Source organism: Myxocyprinus asiaticus, chromosome 48, assembly GCF_019703515.2.
Source record: "Myxocyprinus asiaticus isolate MX2 ecotype Aquarium Trade chromosome 48, UBuf_Myxa_2, whole genome shotgun sequence".
NCBI classification, from domain to species: domain Eukaryota; kingdom Metazoa; phylum Chordata; class Actinopteri; order Cypriniformes; family Catostomidae; genus Myxocyprinus; species Myxocyprinus asiaticus.
The window spans coordinates 1,630,573-1,655,133 of NC_059391.1; the positions used below are offsets into that span (position 1 = coordinate 1,630,573).

At 44.8% G+C, this 24,561-nt stretch overlaps 1 protein-coding gene across 1 annotated transcript in view; it reads left to right on the forward strand.

The window, feature by feature from the left end:
- Nucleotides 1-24,561, forward strand: part of ccdc136b (coiled-coil domain containing 136b) — an 85,269-nt gene that overhangs the window by 26,279 nt on the left and 34,429 nt on the right. The window contains exon 2 of the mRNA XM_051692063.1: nucleotides 18,969-19,206. Within this exon, the coding sequence (XP_051548023.1) occupies nucleotides 19,002-19,206 (205 nt within the window). The 5' untranslated portion in view covers nucleotides 18,969-19,001. The remainder of the gene's footprint in view (nucleotides 1-18,968; nucleotides 19,207-24,561) is intronic.

A 24,561-nucleotide genomic window follows, 5' to 3' on the forward strand; every position in this document is an offset into this window, starting at 1 on the left:
TTATCAAACTTTAATGACACATCCTCATCCCAGCAACAGATTAATCCCTCTCTTATGAGAATATTCCCACACTGACGTCAGAACTGAAGTGACGTCTGACTGGGTATGTTCCTTATTACACTAGTTACAGCTCAGCATGCTGAAGGGAGTGAGAAAGTTCTGCTTCATTATTGAAAGATCTGAATGCTATTTATGGTTTGCATTCATCTGTTGAGTGAGTGAGTGAGTGGGTGGATGGATGGATGAAAAAGCTAGATAAAAGATTAATTAACAAATAAAAAGCATTATTACATAACACAATATAAAACAAATAGACTCATTCATGTTGCTTAATGAAATAATGTATTGTGACACATTCTTCAGTTTTTTGGCTTGGAGGCAGTAGTTTATACAGTATGTGCAGATGTCAGGCTTGTACATGTACTTACAGTATACTTCTTATTAATGGATGAACACACTCTCATAAGAAAAGGAAATGTCATTCTAAAGTCTTTTATCCTGCACCACCAAATTGCACTATTGTAACATTTACATTTATGCATTTGGCAGATGCTTTTATCCAAAGCAACTTACAGTACCCTTATTACAGGGACAATTCCCCTGGAGCAACCTGGATTTAAGTGCCTTGCTCAAGGACACAGTGGTGGTGGCTGTGGGGATTAAACCAACAACCTTTTGCTTACTAGTTCAGTGCTTTAGTCCACTACGCCACCACCACTCCAACATATTTCAACTTTCACTCATTTTGGAGGAATCCATGACCCAGGCAAAACTTTAAAAAGTTAAAATGAAATGAATGAAAATTCTGTCATCATTGACTCATCATTTTATCATTTAATTTTCATATTGTTTGCTATTTTACACAATTGGAGTTTTCAGGATGCCCAAACTGTGGCAAAAAAAAAAAAAAAAAAAAAGAAACAAAAATTATCTTTTTAGTAGCTAAAGGCACTTTTAATTGTATTTTCTTCCTAAACACTAAACAGCAACAAAAACTACCACACTTTCCTGAACACCTGTTTGTTCAAAGTTTTCAATAAAAGGTTTTTCAATAACTGCGTGAAATGATTGTATTTGGAGTAAAAAGCCCCCCTGTAAAACACAGTTTTTCTTAAGTGGGTCGAATAGATTTGTTATGTATGTTCAAAGTGGGTTCACATACACTGATCTAATCACAATGGAGATTCATTTGTTTACAGAATACTTAAAGCTACACAATGCAACTTTTGGCCCTCTAGCGGTTGAAGAATAAAACTGCAAGTTACTTGCGGAGGAACACTTTACGTCAGTTGTGATTTGGCACTGCTCTTATGGCGGATGGACATCATTGTTTGAGGACTCTGAGATTACCTGTGACGAGCTATTTTCATGTTGATATTATGTTATTCGCTTAAACATTTTTAACATATTACTTACTTATGAGGAAGATAAACAACACTCTTAATTATATTTTAGAATTATTTTATAAAAAAAATTATCCACAACACAATACACATTAATGCTTGTATTGTACTTCACATATAAATTTAAGAGGTAAAACTTGTGAAATGGCTGATCTGAGATCAATTGAACACTCTATAATTTTATATTACAATCTACAGCCTCAGTGGAGAATGAGAGTGAACCGTAATACAACAGTAGTAGGTCTATGCACTGCAAACAATAACACTGTAATATAACGATGCAAAACGAGGATTTAATAATAATGAAATACTTTATTGAACATTAAAATAATTTTCAGAAATAAGCAATATTACAATTACAATAAAAAGTTTTTAATCAATCTTTTGGAAGTAAAGTTACAACAGAGAGTTGGTTACATGCTAAAGAAATTAATATACATTACATTTCTGTGCTGTGAAATCTTTATATTATGAACAACTTGAGATAAGCATGCAATCATGGGGAACAGTTTAAAGGAAAAAAATGGCAAGTGTCTGTACACTGATTTATTGCTCCAAAAATACTTTATTGGCTTACACTTGCTTGCAACATTTAGACCATTAGGTCTTTGTCAGGCAAAAAATAAATTATTATTATCTGTCTTGTGCATTTCTGTGACTGAGGTAAAAAAGAAAGAAAGAAAAAAGCTTAAGAAAACAGTGGCACACACACTTAGAGACACACTTTGGGAATCTCGAAACTGCAGCAATGTTATAAAATACTCTGAAGTCATGAACATTAGTAAACATGTAACAGAAACTTCACCGGAAAAAATGGTACACATTCGATCAATTAAAGCATAACAACCCTACCAGAAAACATACGCATGCATTACAGCAGGTAAACAACTTCACCAAACAGAGAGTGATTTCATGCTGCTGCTGAACAGCTGTTGCACTCGCTTCCTGCTTCTCCACCACTCGCGCGAGTCGCACCACCGCCGGACCTTCTTTCTGAACTTACGGACATGATGTAAACATGCAAGGACAATGACGTATGTCTGCGATTTCACACCAAATCTGTCCTGACAGCTCTAAATAAAATTTGTAGACTTACTGTTGTGAATCGGCATAAGGCAAAATCATGGTTTGGAAGACGGGTTGTCCGTGTACTCTCGCATTAATAAAATTTTGTTTTTCTAAAAAAAAAAAAAAAAAAAAAAACCTACATAGTGTAGCTTTATAATGTTAAGAAATGCAAAATTTTGAATAAGTATTATCTTAACTTGCTATTAAAAAAACATAATTTTGTCGAAAAGTACATACAAAAGTTTTACTTACCTTATATCTATTGCCCCTATTACAGTATCTACACTATCATTTTAACCAAGGGCACAACCATGTCTTTTTGGGGGTCACAGGTGTTGAGGTCACAAATATAACTGTCCTCTTTGGTCCTTTAAAATAGTAAAGGTGCTGAATGCAATCATTTTCTGAATAAAGGCTTTAAATGTGATAAAGTCCCAAAATGTTATAATTTTCAAGATAACCACTATGTCTGCTAGCAATTTGCCTGTTTTAGTCAGTTTACCTCTATATTTTGTGCTGTCTCAAGGAAAAGACATATGTAATTTGAATTTCTTTAATCATTGATGTATCTATAAAGTTACATGACTGTTTTAGCTGGCTAGCTAAAATAAAATAAAAAAATACACATAATGATTTACTCACCCTCATTGTGTTTATTCTTTTTCAGTAGAATCTTAACAAAAAAAAAAAAAAAACAAGGAACAAGATGGTGCAGCAGATTGCTGCTTCAATGAGGAGCTATCTAGCGTTTTTGTTACTTTTATTTGTTTGTCATGTTTTTTGTCACTCTTTCCTGATAAATTTTACCAGGGATGAACTGCTGAATATTCGGCAAAACATACCTGATAATTTTGTGCAGGTATTTGATTATTCTGATGTTTTATTAGACATCATAGTTGGAGGCGCAGCATTGCTCTACAAGCAAGCCAAAAGACACACATGAGGGAAGTGAGCTGGCGCGCTTGTGAAGCTTTGTCAACACGGCTTTAGGACTCGACTGCCGAGTATTCATCTGGCGAATGTCCACTCCCTCGCCAGCAAAATGAACGAACTGCTTCTGCTCACTCAAACAAATAAGGACTTTTAAAACTCTGCTGCTCTGTGTTTCACGGAAACCTGGCTGAATGAAGCCATCCTGGACAGCGCATTTCATCTGCCAGGCTCCCAGCTGTTCAGAACAGATCGTATTGCGGAATCATCAGGGAAAACGAGAGCCGGTGGAACATGCTTTTACATCAACGTAAGTTGGTGTACAGATGGAACAGCGTTGAAGAAGATGTGCTGTCCTTATTTAGAAGCACTCTTCATCAACTGAAAGCCTTTCTACTCGCCGCAGGAGTTTTCCTCATTCATTCTGGTGAGTGTTTACATCCCGCCACAAGCATGCATGAAAGCAGTGCTGCAACAGCTGGCTGACCACATCACAGACACGGAGCAACAACACTCGGACTCACTAATTATTATTCTGGGAGATTTTAATAAAGCTAACCTCACCCGTGAACTGCCAAAATACAAACAACAAATCACATGCCCCACCAGAGACAGAAATATGCTGGACCACTGCTACATCACTGTAAAGGATGCATATCGCTCTGTCCCATGTGCAGCTTTAGGACTCTCTGATCAATATCAGGTTCATCTTCTCCTGACCTACAAGTAGAAACTAAAATCAGCTAAGCCTGTAGTAAGGTCTGTAAAGAAATGGACCAATGATGCAGAGCTGGAACTACAAGCCTGCTTTGACTGCACTGATTGGAGTGTTTTTGAAGCTGCAGCCACAGACCTGGACGAGCTCACAGATGTAAGGATATGTGCATCCCTACTAGGAGAATTTTTATCATTCAATAATGATAAACCATGGTTTACAGGAAAACTCTCTGAGCCTCATCATGTCAAAGAGGATGCTTACAGAAGTGGGGATAAAATATTGAACAACCAGGCCAGGAACACACTTACTAAGGAATTCAGTGTGCCTAAAAGAAACTTCTCTGAAAAGCTGAAAAAACAGTTTTCAGCCAACAATCCTGCATCAGCGTGGAAAGGCCTGAAAAGCATTACCAAGTACAAGACACTTCCCCCTCTCTCTGTAGAGAGTTGACTAATGGCTGATGAACTGAATGTGTTTTACTGCAGGTTTGAAAAGCCCAGACTCACCCCCCCCCCACACACACACACACTCTGATCTTCACTTCACACACACACCAACACCTCCTGGAACCTCCCTCCTGCCCTCCTGCTACTCAGTCTGCACTTATGATCTGTGAGGAGGATGTGTGCTGAGTCTTTCGGAAACAAAAGACTAGGAAAGCTTCAGGCCCAGATGGTGTCTCACTTGCCTGTCTGAAAGTCTCCACTGACTAACTGGCCCCCATCTTCAATAGATCACTGGAGCAGTGTAAAGTTCCTTGCTGCTTGAAATACTACACCATCATTCCAGTCCCCAAAAAACCCAAAATCACATGACTTAATGACTATAGACCTGTCGCCCTCACATCTGTGGTCATGAAGTCATTTGAGAGACTGGTTTTTCCCTACCTTAAGGACATCACTGGACCCCTGCTGGACCCCCTTCCATTTTCTTACCGAGCAAACAGGTCTGTAGATGATGCTGTCAACGTGAGACTGTATTATATCCTGCAACTGGGACTTATGCAAGGATCCTATTTGTGGACATCAGTTTTGCCTTCAGTACCATTCTGCCTGATTTTTTCTCAACCAAACTGACCCAGCTCACTGTGCCAACCCCAATCTGTCATTGGATCACCGGCTTTCTGACAGATAGGCAGCAGCTAGTGAGACTGGGGAAACTCACATCCGGGACCCTCACTATTAGCACTGGTGCTCCTCAGGGATGCGTTCTCTCTCCACTGCTCTTCTCCTTGTACACGAATAACTGCACTGCAAAGGACCCCACTGTCAAGCTCCTGAAGTTTGCTGAGGATACCATGGTCATCGGCCTCATCTGCAACAGTGATGGGAGGTTGAACAGCTGGCTGTCTGGTGCGGTCACAACAACCTTGAGCTGAACATGCTCAAAACAGTGGAGATGATAGTGGACTTCAGGAGAAATCACCTCAACAGCACTGTGGTAGCAGTGAAGTCATTCAGGTTCCTGGGCTCTACCATATGTCAGGACCTGAAGTGGGATACCCACATAGACTCCATTGTGAAGAAGGCTCAGCAGAGGTTGTACTTCCTTCACCAGCTGAGGAAGTTAAACCTGCCACAGGAGCTGCTGGCACAGTTCTACTCGGCTGTCATTGAGTCTGTCCTGTGTACATCTATAACTGTCTGGTTTGGTTCAGCCACCAAATCAGAGAGAAGGAAACTGCTGAGAGGATTATTGGTGGCTCCCTGCCCACCCTCCAAGACCTGTATGTCTCCAGAGTGAGGAAACGTGAAGGTAGAATCACTCTGGACCCCACACACCCTGCCTCTTTGAACTGTTGCCCTCTGGCCGGCGCTACAGAGCACTGAGCGCCAGGACATCCAGACACAAGAACAGTTTTTACCCTCAGGCCATTTTCCACATGAACAATTAAACTGCCTCAGGACTCCCCCATAGTGCAATAATGTAAATATATATCTCATGTACATATGTAAATACACATATTTAATTCAATGACTGTACATATGACCACTGCTTTCAATGTCCAAAGAAAATAAATAAATAATTAAATTACCAAAAAAGTATTCCATACAATGCAATCTTTTGAAAGATGACCACTAAATTAATTAAAGTCATAAAGAAATTAGTCTGAAAAGCTCAAATTTATTGTTATTTATTTACAAATAATATTTGTATTAAAAATACAATATATACAGTATATATAGAGTCAAACCCCTGCTAAGTTAATGGGAGCGTTGCAGTTCCGAATATCGTGGAATATTATAGATCGATTTTTCCAGGTATTATAGACCCAAGGAGGTCTATAATACCTGGAATAATCGATCTAATAATATTTGCGATTTAAATGTTGCTTGCAATAAATTTAGTTTCGTCTGGATACATGGTTATGCTGCGTTCCATTCAAGTTGGATGTGGGATATTCCTACTTGATATCTCCGACCATAAATGCATTCCATTCCACGATATTCGGAACTGCAACGCTCCCGTTAACTTAGCAGGGGTTTGACTCTCATTAGATATGTCTCCTAGCAACCCAACTGATAAACAATGCTGCAGCACTAGCATTTGTGCTTCAGGTGTACAATTATCAAAAGAGATTATAATGTTTTATACACCTGTTTCTGCAGGCATTTGTTAAACAAGCTTTAATATCATGTAATGTGGAAACAAACTCGTTTATCGATATTACTTAATAAAGTGAAAGTTTATCACATACTTTGTATATCTCCCTGAGTGTCGACATGTTTGCATGCCCCTGCATCTCGACGAAATTGGAGTTGAGAATTTCTGCACGAGCCTACAAGTTGTAATTCTGATTTAAAGATGCATTCCATTGCACATTTCCTAGTAGGAAGTTGTAAAATCCGACTTTCCGAGTTGAATGGAAAGCAGCACTACTTTTCAAAACTTGATTTGACACTGAATGCTCAAGCAGCCTAATTTACACTTAGAAAACTCCTGATGTTGCTATAACAATGCAAAAAGCACTTACCAATTTACTTGAAGTGAAAATCAGTCATCCTTTCCTGTTTAATAAATTAAGCAATCACATGGTCATGCAGAACATCTATTTTTAAATCCATAAGGATCTCTTTCTCAGTGGTGATGTGACAGTCAACTGTTCAGCAAGATTTCGCGCTCTTCGCTTTCAAATTACTTACATCACTTAAAGTGTGATTGCATCACTCAATGCCAGCTAGAGGGCCTCGACCGGGACATATCCTAAAGATCACACCCACCAAGAACAAATAAATCAATCTGATTGGCTGATTAATATGATAATCTGACTTTAGTTGCCCATTCATTTGCACGGTTGAGGGATTTTGTAAAAATTCTGAAGACCTGAGGGGGTGGAGCTCAGACTCATGTGCTGCTTTGGGCATGCAATTTGTGAAACAGTTGTCACACTTTGCTTGTAAGCATCAAGGAATAAATTCTGACTGGATAAACTTTTCGTTTTTCTCTATTTGTATGTAGATTAATTAAGAGTGGAAAGCGATTAAAAATACATAGGCAAAAAGGTGATTGAGAATGAAAGGATGAAAAATATTTATTTATTTGGCATGTTAGGCCAGCAGAGAAGGCTTTGCTGATCCTGAGAATTCGCCACTGCTAAAAACACTATAGAAGCCACAAGTTACTAGTCTCGCCATGTTCTAGTTCTAATCTGAGGGTGATAAAGTTTATGGATAATTTTCTTAGACAATGTCAAGTGAATTTTCTAAAAGGCTACTTGAAAAGCTAGCCAGAATACCACATTCATTCAATTCATTCTTAATATACACACATTCACTCTTTGTCTTATGCCTTAAATGCTGAAAACTGATCAGTTTATGTTTTCACATTCACAATTAAGAATGCAATCACGAATCACGTACAGAACGTGACATTTTCAAATCAAAACGACAAATTTCCCCAAAAGGTGAGTAGTTTGCATCCTTGGAAATTGTTGTTTGATACAACATTCCAATCACAAAATAGTGGGCAAATATTGCATGTTTATTTAGATACCTATGCCTTGGCATTCACTCTCTTAACCTAAACTGCTGACTGTGCTGTTGTGTGGTGCTGGAATAACTAGATTTGCGCTTAGCTTCTATGAGTCCCTGAGCACGTCCCTCTCAATGTATATTGTTGTTACAGCCCTGATTTGAACCCTCCAGGGGTCCTTTTACCACAAATGTGGGATAAAAGGCCCCATTACCACCAATAACTTCTCGGTTACATATGTAACCTCGGTTCCCTGAGATGAAGGGAACGAGACATTGTGTCACTAAGCTGATGCTATAGGGGTGTCCTTCTACATGACCTAGTTGAAACCTTTCTACAATAATGCCAGGATTGACTATGGTGTTTAAGCCCTGCCCTTTTAGGCCCAAAGCTGTCCAGTATAAAAGCTGGCACACAAACACCATAAACAGGAAGTTTATTTGCAATTAATGTGCATGTGACTTTTGGGAAATACAACGGTCTGAATGCAAGCAGTTCTGTAAAGTAACAGGGAGACCGTACTTAAAAAGAGGGGCATAAGTATATGTTTGGCCAATGAAATTGCAAGCGCTCTAGACAGAGAGGACTTGCTATGAGAGAGAGATTACATCTAGATTGTAAAAGCTTGTGAATGTGTTTTGAGAAGACCATCCTGCTGCAAAACATACAGTATGTCTTGTAAGGACACACCGTATGTGCATGCCCATGAAGAGGCCACACCTCTAGTTGAGTGTACTTTAACACCAATTGGGCAATTTGCACCCTGCGACTCGTAAGCCAGGGTGATCACATCAACGATCCAGTGAAAAAGTCTTGCTTGGAGATGGACATTCCATTCGTGCGTCCTCCATAGCACACAAAGAGCTGGTCAGACAATCTGAGTTGGCGAGTGTGCTCAATGTAAGTGTGTAGCGCTCGCAAAGTGCAAAACAAATGCAAGGACTGTTCCTCACTCGAATTAAATGGAGGAGGGAAAAAGGCTTGAAGGTGAACCACCTGCGCTCTAAAGGGTGTGGTTAGATCCTTAAGCACATAGCGTTTCCTGGGTTTAACAGTGGTTTTTGAAAGACCCAGAGCAAAATCCAGAAATGAACTGTCAACTGACAGTGCTTGCAAATCACTGACCCATTTTACTGAGGCCAAAGCCAGCAGTAATGTGGTGTTAAGAGAAAGCACACGCAAATACTAAACCAGAGGTGAGGTGTCCAAGTCACATCAGCTACTTACTGGGGTACCTCAGGGTTCAGTGCTTGGGCCACTTCTCTTCTCTATATACACAATATCACTGGGACCCATCATTCAGGCACATGGTTTCTCTTACCACTGCTACGCCGATAACACACAGCTCTACTTGTCTTTCCAGCCCAATGACACCACAGTGAGTGCTCAAACCTCTGCCTGTTTGGCAGACATATTGGCCTGGATGAGTGAATACCACCTGCAACTTAACCCAGCCAAGACTCCTTGTCTTTCCAGCCAACCCTTCTGTTGAACACAACATCACCGTGCAGCAGGGTTCAACTACAGTAACGCCTTGCAAAATGGTCCGAAATCTAGGGGTAACCATTGATAACCAACTACATTTCACAGACCACATCTCAAAGACAGCATGATCATGTAGATTTACACTCTACAATATCAGGAAGATACGACCCTTCCTCTCTGAACATGCCACACAACTTCTTATTCAGTCACTTGTAATAACTAGACTGGACTACTGTAACACTCTCATAGCAGGCCTCCCTGCATGCACAATTAGACCCCTGCAAATGATTCAGAATGCAGCAGCATGTCTGGTCTTTAATGAACCAAAGAGAGCACATGTTACACCACTCCTTGTCTTTCTTCACTGGCTGCCAGTTGATGCACGTTATCAAATTCAAGGCTCTGAGGCTGGCATACAGAACAGTCACTGGGTTTGCTCCAGCATGCCTAAAATCATTTCTGCAGAGCTCCGTTCCCACCAGAAGCCTGCGGTTGGCTAAGGAATGTCGCCTTGTTGTACCAACACAAAGAGGCACCAAAACACTTTCCCGGACTTTCGGCTTCATCATACCACGTTGGTGGAATGACCTTCCCAACTCCATCCATGAAGCTGATTCACTTTCTATCTGCAAAAAAATGGCTAAAAACACATCTTTTCAATGAGCACTTAACTAGTCACAAAAAAATTTTTTTTTTATCTGTCTTGAATACTACTATTCTGATGCTAGTGAAATTTTGTAATACGGCACTTTCGTACCACTGTATCTTTAAGATGATTTGCTTATAATGTATTCCTCTTTTGTAAGTTGCTTTGGATAAAAGCGTCTGCCAAATGAATAAATGTAAATGTAATTCAACATAGTCCAGAGGCTCAAAGGGGGGCCCCGTGAGCACTTTTAGGACCAAAGTTAGGTCCCAAGTCTGGACTGTAGCTGGGCGAGGGGGATTCAGCAGCCCCGCCTCCTTAAGGAATTTTATGATGAAATCATGTTTACCTATAGAGGTGCCAGCTTCAGGTGTGTGATACGCAGATATAGTCGCCACATAAACTTTGGGCATTGAAGGAGTGAGCCCTGAGTCCAATCGCTCTTAAAGAAATGTACGAATTTCAGGTATGGGGCAGTTCACTGGGTCTTTGCCGAGTGAAAAGCACCAATTAGTGAACACATTCCATTTCATTGCATAAAGGCATCTTGTGGACGGTGCTCTAGCCTGTAAAATGATGTTCATCACCAACTGAGGCAATTCTGGCTCATCCTCTGTGCTCCTTTCAAAGGCCACACGTCTAGACTTCACAGCTCTGGCTGGGAATGCCAAATCACGCCTTGTGTTTGAGAGAGAAGGTCTCTCCTCAGTGGTATTTCCCATGGAGGCCTGTTCAGTATTTCTACCATCCCCAGAAACTGGGACTGATTGGGCCATTTTGGCGTAATTAACAGAACTGTTTTCATGTCCACTTGGACTTTATTGATGACAGAATGTAGGAGGCACATGGGGGAAATGCATACTTGCATTTCACCGGCCATACGTGGGCCAGTGCGTCCTGCTGACTTATATACGCCACTACTGTTGTGTTGTCCGGACAAATCAGAATGTGGTGATTCACAATGTCGGAATGAAAAGCTCTCAAAGCTAGAAAGACAGCCAGTAGCTAGGTGGTTGACATGCAACACCCATTTCGCACCTGTCCAGGTGTCGATAGTCAGACGTCCATCACTCACCGTGACCCAACCTGTGTTGGATGCATCTGTGGTCAGCACATTCTTTCTGAAAATTTGACCCAACATAACACCCAGCGGTGAGTCACAGTGATGTGGCCGAGGCTCCAGGCACAATGTGGAACATCGCTTGAGCCAGTACTGGTGAGGTCTCATGTGTAACAGACCTAACGGTATGACGGCTTGCACTGAGGCGGCTGCCTTCATTTGGGCCACAGCTTGCGTGGCTTTATCGGCGGCGACATTTGACGGCACCGAGTCAGCAGGCATGGGGTTGTTAGCGGGGCGCTGGCCCGAGGCTGAGCGGGAGCGAGCCGGTTGTGATGAAGTACTGCTCCATTTTGGCATAAAATATCTCATAACCTGTGAGTGCTGCTGAGTTGTGACGTAGCGCTCAGCAAATCTATCCACAGAGCCGCCAAAAAGGCTGGCTGGAGACACCAGAGCATCAAATAGAGCAGCTTTTTCCACATCATGCATTTCCATGAGGGTCAGCCAGATGTGACGATCCAAAACCACCTCTCTTTGAATGTCTCTGGGTTGTAGCCTTACTCGTCCATTTGTTTGAGGAGCAAAACTTGGAGCACCGCCATCACGTGGAGTGCTGAACCAGCTTGGCCTGCCGCTGAGTATGCTTTTCCAGCCAGTGTGGACGTCAGTCGACACGGCTTGGAAGGATGAACGGGCATGATTTCCATGCCCTGCTACTCGCCGGTCAGAGATGTACCGCTACCGCCTCTTCCACGGCGGTAGTTGGGCATAACTGTTGTCTTCCCCGTGATCCACTTTATTGAGGAGAGTGGAATTGCTGTGCGAGAGAGCTAAATAGGGTGCGCAACAGGATTTTGTCAGATCTTTATTAACTTATGGGAAGAACAGGGGAGACCTGCGGAACGCGGTCGCTTGATGATGTCCAGACTGCAGGAACCATTCATCAAGGTGAGATTTTTCAGGTTCCTCTGGAGGACACCACTCGAAACCGAGCTCTTTGACTGCTCTTGAAAGGACGTGAAGCATCTCCTTCTCAGTGGTGCATGTACGCTCCTCGCCCTCGCTGGGGGAAGGGGTGGAAACGTCATCCATTGACCACTCTCCAGATGCAGTGAGAGACATAACATCATCCCCAACATCTGAACCGCCAAATGTGACGAGGCCGTGCGCTCCTGCAGAGGGATGAATCTCACCACGCACATACTGTATCGGCATAGATGCAGTGCATGGAGATTGAGGGGCTCGCGGTGCATGTGTCAGCACGAGATCCACCTCAAATTCATACTGCTCGACCTCGCGGCCCCACCGTGCCTCCTCATGCAATCCCTCAGGAGTCACAGAAGAGGCAGGTGGGAGGATGCGGAAGGCTGAATCGTCCCTCAGAACGAGGGCGATTAGCGAGCAAAGCCTCTTGAGACTCATGCCCTCACAGTGAGTGCAGTCTATCTCCATGAGTGGGTGGGTACCAGACAGTAAATGCAGCTCTCATGCTGATGTGTCCCATACCATAAACAAATGTGTAAACATGGTAGCTCCTTTATTTTTTGGATGAATATAAATACATGCAATAAGTACATTTAAACTCATTTTACAAACGTTTTAATTAACAGCTCGTAGAACAATAAAGTAACATTTATAATTAATGTTAAATACACTAGGCATTAACAACATTAAACACCCATTGTGTAATTAAAAGGATAGTTCACCCAAAAATGAAAAAACCTCTCATTTACTCACCCTCATCCCAGATGTGTATGCCTTTCTTCTACTTCAAATTATTTGTTTGTTGTTCAGAATATCTCAGCTCTGTTGGTTCATTCTGTGCAAATGAATAGTGGACAGAATTTTAAAGCACCAAAAAGTACATAAGGGCAGCATAAAAGTAACCCGTAAGACTTTAGTAGTTAAATCCATGTCTTCAAAAGTGATATGAACAGATCAATACTAAAGTCCTTTCTTACTCTAAATAACCACTTTCACATCTGAAAGAAAAATGTCATGGTTACTTGTGTAACCTCCATTCCCTGATGGAGGGAACGAGACGTTGTGTCGATGTAGTGACACTAGGGGTCACTCTTGGGAGTCTGAGACACCTCTGGTCTTTGATAAAAGGCCAATGAAAATCGGCGAGTGGTATTTGCATGCCACTCCCCCAGACATACGAGTATAAAAGGAGCTGGTATGTAACTACTCATTCAGGTTTTATGCTGAGGAGCTGAGACAAGGTCCGGCCATTTCAGTGGGTAGTTCAGCATTGTGGCAGGAGGGACACAATGTCTCGTTCCCTCCATCAGGGAACGGAGGTTATGCAAGTAACCATGACGTTCCCTATCTGTCACTCACTCGACGTTGTGTCGATGTAGTGACACTAGGGGTCCCTATACGAAACACCACAACTGGCTGAACTGTGTTACATGAACTGGCGGTATGTGACGGGCAGACCACTGTGTGCCTCGTAGCCAGTGCACCAGGCCGACACGTAACCTCCCCCAACATAGTTATGAGTGTCGAACGGCCCTTTGGGGAGAAGTCGACTACCCAAAAGATAGAGACAGGCTAACCCAGTCGTGGCCTCTTTTCCCCTTCTTTTTTTCCACTCCCTAAAAAAGAAGGGGGATTATCCGACTGGGCCGACAGGTCTAGTCGGAGGGTGTCCCTCCCAAGGGGAGGACACCGCGGAGACCACACCTTGCCCAAAGAGAGGGGGGGATATTTAAGTGGAAAATACGTCACATAGTCTTGCCGACCATGTGGAGAGTCTCATGGTAGATCCTACCCAACGGGGGAGGAGTTACTACAAACAAGGAGACTGTGGCAGATGGGGCTCTGCCGAAGGAAGACGCAGTTTGCCAATAGGGAAACTAATTAGTGGAAGATATACATCGCATGGGGTTACCTTACAGGGAACCGCCACATGCGGAGCACCTACCCCAGAACAGGGCTCTTAGTTAGCACGTGTACTGGGCCGGCAGCGAGTCTCTCTGAAAACTCGACGGCCACAAGGTTTGGAGGAAGTCAACCAGGGAACATAGTTTGTGAACACTACTGAGAATTAATGGCGCATGTCGTCAGCTCAAAAGAGGTGGTAGGCGCTATGAGCAAGCGATACACCTGGCCGGCTATCCCGGGCTTATCCGCTTGTATTGCGTGCCAATACCTGGGACGAAACCAGTTCCACCCATAGGTTGTAGAACCTTGCAAAGGTTTTGGGTGTTGCCCAGCCTGCTGCTCTGCAAATGTCTGTTAGAGAGGCACCCCTGGCCAGGGCCCAGGAGGCCGCTACACCCCTGGTAGAATGGGCTTGTAGCCCTACCAGGGGCGGCATGTCCTGGGCTTGATATGCCATAGCTATGGCATCAATGAGCCAGTGGGTGATCCTCTGCTTGGAGACAGTGCTTCCTTTCCACTGTGCACCAAAGCAGACAAAGAGCTGCTCAGAGATTCTAAAGCTCTGCGTGCGATCCAAAAAGATGCGTAAAGCGCGCACCGGACACAGCAATGATAGGGATGGGTCTGCCTCCTCCTGGGGCAGTGCTCGCAGGTTCACCACCTGATCCCTAAAAGGGGTCGTGGGAACCTTGGGCACATAGCCCGGTCGGGGTCTCAAGATCACGTGAGAGTAGCCCGGACTGAACTCCAGGCACGTTTCGCTGACAGAGAACACTTGCAGGTCTCCTACCCTCTTGATGGAAGTGAGCGCAGTCAGGAGGGCAGTCTTCAAGGAGAGTGCCTTAAGCTCAGCTGACTGCAAGGGCTCAAAGGGGGCTCTCTGTAGACCCTGAAGAACTACCGAGAGGTCCCATGAGGGAACGAGGTGCAGTCTGGAGGGATTCAGCCTCCTAGCGCCTCACAGGAACCTGATGATCAGGTTGTGCTTCCCTAAGGACTTACCGTCGACTGCATCGTGGTGTGCTGCTATGGCGGCAACGTACACCTTCAAGGTGGAAGGGGACAGCCGCCCTTCCAATCTCTCCTGCAGGAAGGAAAGCACTGATCCAACTGCGCAACTCTGGGGGTCTTCCTGTTGGGAAGAACAACACTTAGCGAACAGACGCCACTTAAAGGCATACAGGCGCCTCGTAGAGGGGACCCTATCCTAAGTGATCGTGTCTACCACCATGGATGGTAGACCGCTTAGGTCTTCCACGTCCCGTCCAGGGGCCAGACATGGAGATTCCAGAGGTCTGGTCACAGGTGCCAGATGGTCCTTCCTCAGGGGAATTCGCCGGGGGGGGCTGTCTTGAGGAGCGTGAGGTCCAAGAACCACATGTGGGTGGGCCAGTAGGGTGCTACCAGGATGACCTGCTCCTCATCCTCCCTGACCTTGCACAGGGTCTGTGCAAGTAGGCTCACTGGGGGAAACGCATATTTGCGCAGGCCAGGGGGCCAGCTGTGTGCCAGCGTGTCTATGCCGAAGGGAACCTCGGTCAAGGCGTACCAGAGCGGACAGTGGGAGAATTCTTGGGAGGCGAACAGGTCCACCTGTGCCTGTCCGAATCGACTCCAAATCAGCTGGACCACCTGAGGGTGGAGTCTCCACTCTCCCATGAGGGTAACCTGCCGTGACAGCGCATCCGCTGTAGTGTTGAGGTTGCCCGGGATGTGAGTGGCTCGCAGCGACTTGAAGTGCTGCTGACTCCAGAAGAGGAGACGGCGGGCGAGTTGTGACATACAACGAGAGCGCAGACCGCCTTGGTGGTTGACATATGCTAATGCTGCCATGTTGTCTGTCCGAACTAACACGTGCTTGCCCTGGATCAACGGCTGAAACCTCCTCAGGGTGAGCAGAATTGTCAACAACTCAAGGCAGTTGATGCGCCAATGCAGTTGCGGGCCCGTCCACAAGCCGACGGCTGCGTGCCCATTGCAATCAGCACCCCAGCCCGTTTTGGAGGCATCTGTCATGACCACGACATGCCTGGAGACCAGTTCTAGGGGAACACCTGCCCATAGAAACGAGAGGTCGGTCCAAGGGCTGAAAAGACGGTGACAGACCGGTGTGATGACCGCGCGATGTGTCCCATGGCACCATGCCCATCTCGGGACTCGAGTCTGAAGCCAGTACTGAAGCGGTCTCATATGCATCAACCCGAATGGGGTGTTTACCACTGAGGAAGCCATATGCCCCAGGAGCCTCTGAAAAATTTTCAGTGGAACTGCTGTTTTCTGTTTGAATGCCTTCAAACAGGCCAGCTCTGACTGGGCATGCTCGTTCATGAGGTGCGCTGTCAAAGAGACTGAGTCCAACTCCAAACCGAGGAATAAGATGCTCTGAACCTGGAGGAGCTTGCTCTTTTCCCAGTTGACCCGAAGCCCTAGTCGGCTGAGGTGTGAGAGCACCAAGTCCCTGTGTGCGCACAACATGTCCCGAGAGTGAGCTAGGATTAGCCAGTCATTGAGATAGTTGAGAATGCGAATGCCCACTTCCCTTAACGGGGCAAGGGCTGCCTCTGCGACCTTCATGAAGACATGAGGAGACAGGGACAGGCCGAAAGGGAGGACCTTGTATGATACACCTGACCTTCGAATGCAAATCTCAGGAATGGTCTGTGTCGAGGTAGGATCGAGACGTGGAAGTACGCGTCCTTCAGGTCTACCGCCGCGAACCAATCTTGATGCCAGACAATCGCCAGAATGCGTTTTTGCGTCAGCATCTTGAACGGGAGTCTGTGTAAAGCCCGGTTCAGTACTCGCAGGTCCAAGATTGGCCGCAACCCACCGCCTTTTTTGGTACGATGAAGTAGGGGCTGTAAAACCCCTTCTCATCTCGGCCGGAGGGACAGGTTCTATCGCGCCCTTCCGTAGGAGGGTAGCAATCTCAGCGCGCAAGGTAGCAGCATTTTCATCCTGCACCAAGGTGAAGTGGATACCACTGAACCTGGGCAGGTGCCTGGTGAACTGAATCGCGTAGCTGAGTCGGACGGTCCGGACCAGCCATCGCGATGGATTGGAAAGCACAAGCCATGCATCCAAGTTCCGTGCAAGGGGGACCGCGAGCGCCTTATCCACTGGGGGAATCGCCGTATAGCCCCTGGCCGCCCTGCCATCGAGGGTAGTGAGGGCGGGGGAACTGAGGAATCGGGCCGGGCAGTAAAAGGTGCCCCCCACGAGAAGAAAGGCACTGGAGCAGGGCGTGGCTGCTTTGAGCGGTGCCACGAGCCCAGGAACCAATCATCGAGCTGCGAGGGTTCAGGGGAGAGCGGAGGGTTCCACTCTAGCCCGATGCTCGCGGCCGCCTGGGAAAGCATGTCTGTCATCTCTGCATCAGCCTGTGACTGGGCAATCGTCCCCGAGAGGGGGAGCCCAGCTGAGGCTTCTGCATCCGACTGGACAAACCCGCTCTCCGATGCTGCGCTCGAGAGCTCATCATCTTCGCGGGCTGTGTATCCCCAGTTTCATGTGAATTAAAAGTCTTGTATAGCACTTTTCACAGCACACATAATTTCAAAGCAATTTTAAAGAAATTGAAATGTAATTGCATACATTTATAATACATATACATTTATAATAAAAAATATTGCGGTCAAACACACATGATAATATCCAAAGATAGCTGAGCCACAGACGGAATCCTCCAAACTGGGAATGTCAGAATAGTTATGTTTTTGTGGTGCAGCATGAAGATTGCTAGAGTGACATTGCCATCATGAGGCTGCCCTGAATGAATATGTGCTACAGTTACTGTAGATATACATGTACTTACTGATTTCAGACCCACATACAGTATATTGAATTCAAGCATATTAGCCTTCTTCATTCTGTTTGGCAAATATTCACTGCATTAAAACATGTCAAAATATTTGAGCCTTTCATCTTTATAAACACATAAAATTTTAGTAATTGGAGGAAAATTGGAGGGTTGATAGGTAAGTGCATGTATTTCCCTGTCCACTTCAGCATATCGCGGCCCCTTTTGGCATCGTTTCGGGACTTTTCCGGCCCATCGGGAAAAGTCCCGGTTCTCCCGATGGTCAGTCCGCCCCTGACTGTATATATAAAAAGGCAGGACAATGTACACAATTTTTTTACTTTTCAATGCAAATCCGCGATGTGTGGGACTGGAAATGCCGGGCAGAAGATGATTTGTGTAGTAAAGATTGCTGTAAATTATAATAATGCTTTAAAATTATAATATTGTGCGTAATCTGCTCCCACACCTACAGTGTCATTATCAAAAGGGCTTATTGTTTATATATATTCTTCTGAACAGCTCTATTATAATGTGGTTATAATAACTAGCCCAAATAAGATGGCGGATATAAAATCTGATTGAATGAGCAGCATTTAGCTATTGTAATATAACAAATACATGAACACCTGTAAACAGTCCTCAATTAAACTGTTCCTCATGATTTTTATGAGTACTAAATGTACTTATGTACTGAGCATTTGGGTATTTTATTATACTGCTGTTAATGCCATTTTATAAAAGCAAAAGCTACGAGAGGCGAGAATGTTCTTCGGTGCAATGTGAAGCTGATCTGGTGGTTTTTAGATTTTTACCAAAAGCCAGAAGTGGTTTTTTCATTATTTACAAACCTAAAGAGATTCTTGAATAAATCTCCAATTTGGAGATTTATAGTGAACACCGAAGGTTATGAGAAAGTTTTGATTATCAATTGGTTCAGTAGTTGACCACTCTGAAGAATCTATCTGTTGTCTCCCGTGTCTCTCTTGCCCAAGTGACAGTGTGATCTGACAGCAGACAAGAGCGTCATGAGCACTGAGATCTCCGAAAAAGAGCGCAGCGTTCTGCATGATGCTGGGGAGGTGAAGGATAAGAAGACAGCTGTGAAGGAGGAGCTGTCTGAGGAGCAGGAGCTGAAGGAGTTGAGAGCTCAAGTGCTACAGCTTCTGCTTGAGCTGGAAGAAACTCGAGACATCTCTCAGAAACATGAGGAGAGCTTCCTGGAGCAGCAGGGTGAGACGACCTGACAGCCACACACAGCTCACAGTGATCATCTGACAATAAAAAGTCAAGTCTCTCTATCTACTTGTCTATCTACAGGGTTAGGAGGGTTACTTTTGAAATGTATTCCACTACAGATTACAGAATACATGCTGTAAAATGTAATTTGTAATGTATTCTGTTAGATTACTCCGGGTCAGTAATGTATTCTAAATACTTTGGATTACTTCTTCAGCACTGGTAGATTTTTTCACTTGTTTTGACTATAAAAACTCAGCCAGTACAGTAAGACAAAATACACATGTTAAAAATACATTCTCTAAAAAACCTAAATATCTTATGCATTGTTGTTTCTAAAACAAGATCAATCAAACTGATCTTGTTTTAAGGATTGTTCTATATTTTTACAGGAATACGATTTTTGCCCTAATATCAAAGGTGTTACTAGAAAAAAAGAAATTATGATCCAACGTGAATTTTCTTGATAAAAAATATGATCGTGTCTGGAAACATGTGCATGTAAAATGGCTAGAAATAGCATTTTAGCTTAGCGTAAAGCTGACAATTTACACAAGGTTTATTTCTATTTCTTCTGCTCCAAACTTACTTCAAACTTACTTCTCTGTCTGCTCGAATGAATGTAACACATCGTAAGAAAGTGTTTCGCCGCTGTTCAAATACACTATGGATCGCATCATTTATATGTATAAATGTTTTCCATCTGAAAGGACTAAATATTAAATGAAACAAATGACAATAAAATGCAAAGTAATCTCTTCAGTAATCAAAATAATTTTTGAATGTAACAGTATTCTTATTACCAATTATTTAAATTGTAACTGTAGTGGAATACAGTTACTTCTATTTTGTATTTTAAATATGTAATCCCGTTACATGTATTCTGTTACTCCCCAACCCTGTCTATCTATCTAACGCAAGAAAAAAATATGATTCTTTACTGAGAACTTACGTAATTGATAACAATAATTAGAAAGCTAATTGATAATTACAGCATTATCAAATGTGGTCTGTCTTTGTATTTATCTTCATGAGTGGTTGTATTCAGTGACAGTCCTAATAAAATAGTTTCTATTGATAGCACTCCATAGCTCATTAAAGAGTCAGCTGCTATATAGCAGACAAGGACTCCAGGGACTGTGGTAATGATAGCAGGCTGCAGAGTGCTGAAACTGTTCCAATGTGAGTAACGAGACAGCCATGTGAAAAGACAGCTGCATGCAGAGGGAAGGTTCCAGACGGGCTTTCCTGAGCAGCAGGGACACGATCATTCCTGGATCATGTCCAGTGATCATGCTTTGCTGTTCTTGGGCTCCATTAATTATCACAGGCATAACATTAGGTCAGGCACAAAGAGCAAATTTATAATTTTTAACATGTTTGCAAAAAAACAAAACAAACAAACATCCAAATAAAACAATTAATGTGCACAAATAGAATACTAAATAGATTTAGAGAAAATGTCTAATTTAATCTTCCGGTCCTGATGTTTGAATCTCTGTGTAAAAAAAGAAAAGAAAAAAAAAGGGACAGGCAAATCTGTTATTGAAGACACTGCAATAATTAACGAGTGTGGTTACAACAATGGTTTCAGCAAATAATGACGCAGCTGTGTTTGATAAGCATATATATATATTTTTGTGCCACTGCTTGCAATCACTGTAGTGTTTACATTAACAAACTAAATAAATAGTTTTTGTACTAACATTTGACTGTTAGTAAATTGTACATTATCAAATTTTGCTTGTTTTTTTTTTTTCATTTTACTCCATAAATGTTTTTATTATTTTAAATGTAGTCCCTGAGGTTTGAACAAAATTATTTAAATTACCTAAATTCAATTAGAAATGTTGTATTACAGTTGTTTCAGCTGAGCTGTGTTTGGGGGAGTGGCCATAGGCTCTTGCACCTAAATTGTTCATTATGTAGGCCCGTGTAAGGTTTAGGGACTTATGTGGAGTGTAAATAGTTGTTTTTGATAATTAATAAGGGGTGTAGTTGTGTTTACAGTTCTGTCTAGTGTTACCCATGCTGTTTTGTGTTTTATGGTGCAAGTCACCATCATGGAGATTAGTGTTCCTTCTAAGGTAAACATTGTTCTCAACAATTTTACACTCTTAAACTGAATATGTGGTCAGTAAAAGAGGTCTGCCTCTTAGGCTGAGTTGATGGAGGTTCTCACCCAGGCACTCAAAAAAGTTCAGCTCGAACACCTGATGCGTGTGAGTGTTCTCAACTAGATGAATGGTTCTTACTGAGTCAGCATGACTCAAAGCACCCCCACCACCAGCTGGTCAAGACATAGTTGTTGCCCTACGCAGTGATGCAGTGGGCTTTACTTTGCTTAAGAGGAAATCACGGCCCACTTGTGCCCCTTCTTTTCCACACTGGCAGGGAAATCTAAGCAGGTGCATCCAAGCCACGTAGGCTCATGTCCTAATTAGTTGGCAAGGCCTATGCTGTGGCCGACCAAGCTGGTCTGGCCCTGTACACCTTGCAGGCCTACCAAGCAGACCTACTTAAGGACATGGACAAAAGTGGCTCAGACCCAGAGACCTTCAAAGAGCTGCACCACGTCATAGATCTGGAGCTCTGGGCTACCAAGTTCACTTCCCAAGCTATTGGCAGGTCTATGGGAAGCCTGGTGTGCATTGAACATCATCTCTGGCTGAATTGGTCAGAGACACGTGACAAGAACAAAGCCATGTTGCTCTACGCTCCAGTGTCACAGAAGGGACTCTTTCGTGATGCCATGAGTGCTTTCACCGAGAGCTTCCAATCAACAAGATTGCCTTCAAGCACATCTCGCTGAGACAAGGTGACGTAGCACAGCCGGTTTGCTCGCACTCTTCCTCTGGGCAGAGTCCCATGAAAAAAATGCACACCAACATTCTAGTTCTCCCCCTGAAGGCAGAGACTTACCCGGTGGTGAGGCTCCAGCGACTGTGGGCTAAATGTAATATTGTGCTCTCTTGTTCTGACAGAAAATCTCCTGCTGGTTTGTGTCGATCAACCTGAAAGAAGCATACTTTCATGACCAAATGGCCTTTGCCATAGGTCATTCTTAAGATTTCCAGTTCAAAGTCTTTCCCTTCGGCTTGACCCTGGCTCCCCTTACATTTACCAAATGTATCGATGTGGTGTTCACTCCATTGAGGCTGAGCAGCATCTGTGTGTTGAACTACATAGATGATTGGCCAATGCTGGGGGTTGCCTTACCACTGCAACAATTCTAGCGGATGCTGGGCTTGATCACTGCCGCTGCTGCTGTAACCCCTTTGGGTTTGTTACATATGAGGCCTCTTCAGCACTAACTCAACTCAAGTGTCTCGTTACATATAGTCACACGCAGTTGTTTATGTCTCCTAGTGACACACCTTTGTCTAGCTGAGCTAAATATTTGGAAAAAGCCCTTGTTCTATGAGAAGGCTGATGCACTCAGTCACGGCAGACACATCCAACTCAGGCTGGGGTGCCCTGTGCGGCAGTTCCCTATCTGTCACTCACTCGACGTTGGTGTCGATGTAGTGACACTAGGGGTCACTCTTGGGAGCCCAAGACACCTCTGGTCTTTGATAAAAGGCCAATGAAAATTGGCGAGTGGTATTTGCATGCCACTCCCCCGAACATACGGGTATAAAAGGAGCTGGTATGCAACCACTCATTCAGATTTTCTCTTCGGAGCTGAACGGTCATGCTCGCTGAGCTGAATACTACTGTTCATTCACCTGCTGGATCTGATGGCGCATTTCAGCGGCTTCTCCCTCCTCTGCACTGGTGCACTGCAGAGAATGCCCTTGGGCGCTTCGGCAGAAAAACTAGAGAGTATATTTTCTGAAAGAGCATTTTTCCCCTCTAAAAGAGTATATATTTCTCTAAAAGAGTGCACACACGGAACGTCTTTTTAAAGACACGTCTTTTTAAAGATGCTTTTCCGATTGTGTGTTATTCCTGGTTGTGCTCGTTATCTCTCGCCTTCTAACGGTCACGATCACTGTCTTTCATGTCTGGGCACTGCTCACGCGGAGACAGCGTTCATGGATGGTCACGTTCTCATTGCGAGAATATGTCCATGGCAACGTTGCGGTCGCGGCTCGCCTTCGTAAGAAAGCGAGCCACCCCAGAGGCTCCCGCCTCGGTCCTTTTACCCACGGGTTTGAGGCCAGCGCGGCTAGCACTGGGGGCGATTTGGGGACCCCAATGGGACCGCCTCCGCCGGGTATCCCCCCGCGGACCTCCCATTCCCCAGCACGCTCGTCTGCCCCGATCGGGCTTCCGGGTGAGTCCGCCGGCTCGTCTCACGGCGAGTTCGACCTCTTATTCGGAGCCCCCGAAAGTGATGAGCTCTCGAGCGCAGCATCGGAGAGCGGGCTCGTCCAGTCAGAAGCCTCAGCTGGGCTCCTCCCTTCGGGGTCGATCGCCCAGTCACAGGCTGACGCGGAGATGATGACATGCTTTCCCGGACAGCCGTGAGCGTCGGTTAGAGTGGATTTCACCGCTCTTCCCTGAACCCTCGCGGCTCTGTGATTGGTTCCTGGGCTCGCGGCGCCGCTCAAAGCCACGCCCCGCCCCATTCCTTTCTTCCCTGAAGTGCATGAAGAGCTGACAAGGTCGCGGGAGGCACCTTTTACTGCCCGGTCCCGATCTTTTCAGCTTCCCCACTCTCACTACCCTCGATGGTGGGGTGGCCAAGGGTGATTCGGCAATCCCCCGGTGGATAAAGGCGCTCGCGGTACACCTATGCCCGCAGAGCGCCGCCACCTGGCGCGGGTGCCCAAAGCCCCCTTCCAAGGACAGACAGCACGGCAGCGGTAGCATATGTCAACCACCAAGGCGGTCTGCGCTCCTGCTGTATGTCATAACTCGCCCGCCGTCTCCTCCAACGGAGTTAGCAGCACCAAGTCGCTGCAAGCCACTCACATCCCGGGCAACCTCAACACTTCAGCGGACACGCCGTAACAACAGGTTACCCTCAAGGGAGAGTGGAGACTCCACCTTCAGGTGGTCCAGCTGATTTGGAGTTGATTCGGTCAGGCACAGGTGCACCTGTTCGCCTCCCAAGAATCCTCCCACTGCCCGCTCTGGTACGCCCTCACCGGCCCACCCAGACGTGGTGCTCGGACCTCACGCTCCTCGTGACAGCTCCCCCCAGGCAAATTCCCCTGAGGAAGGCCCTTCTTTCTCAGGGAAGGGGCACCATCCGGCAGCCGCGCCCAGACCTCTGGAATCTCCATGTCTAGCCCCTGGACGGGACACGGAAGACCTAAGCTGTCTCCCACCTGCAGTGGTAGACACGTTCACTCAGGCTAGGGCTCCCTCTACGAGGTGCCTGTATGCCTTTAAGTGGCG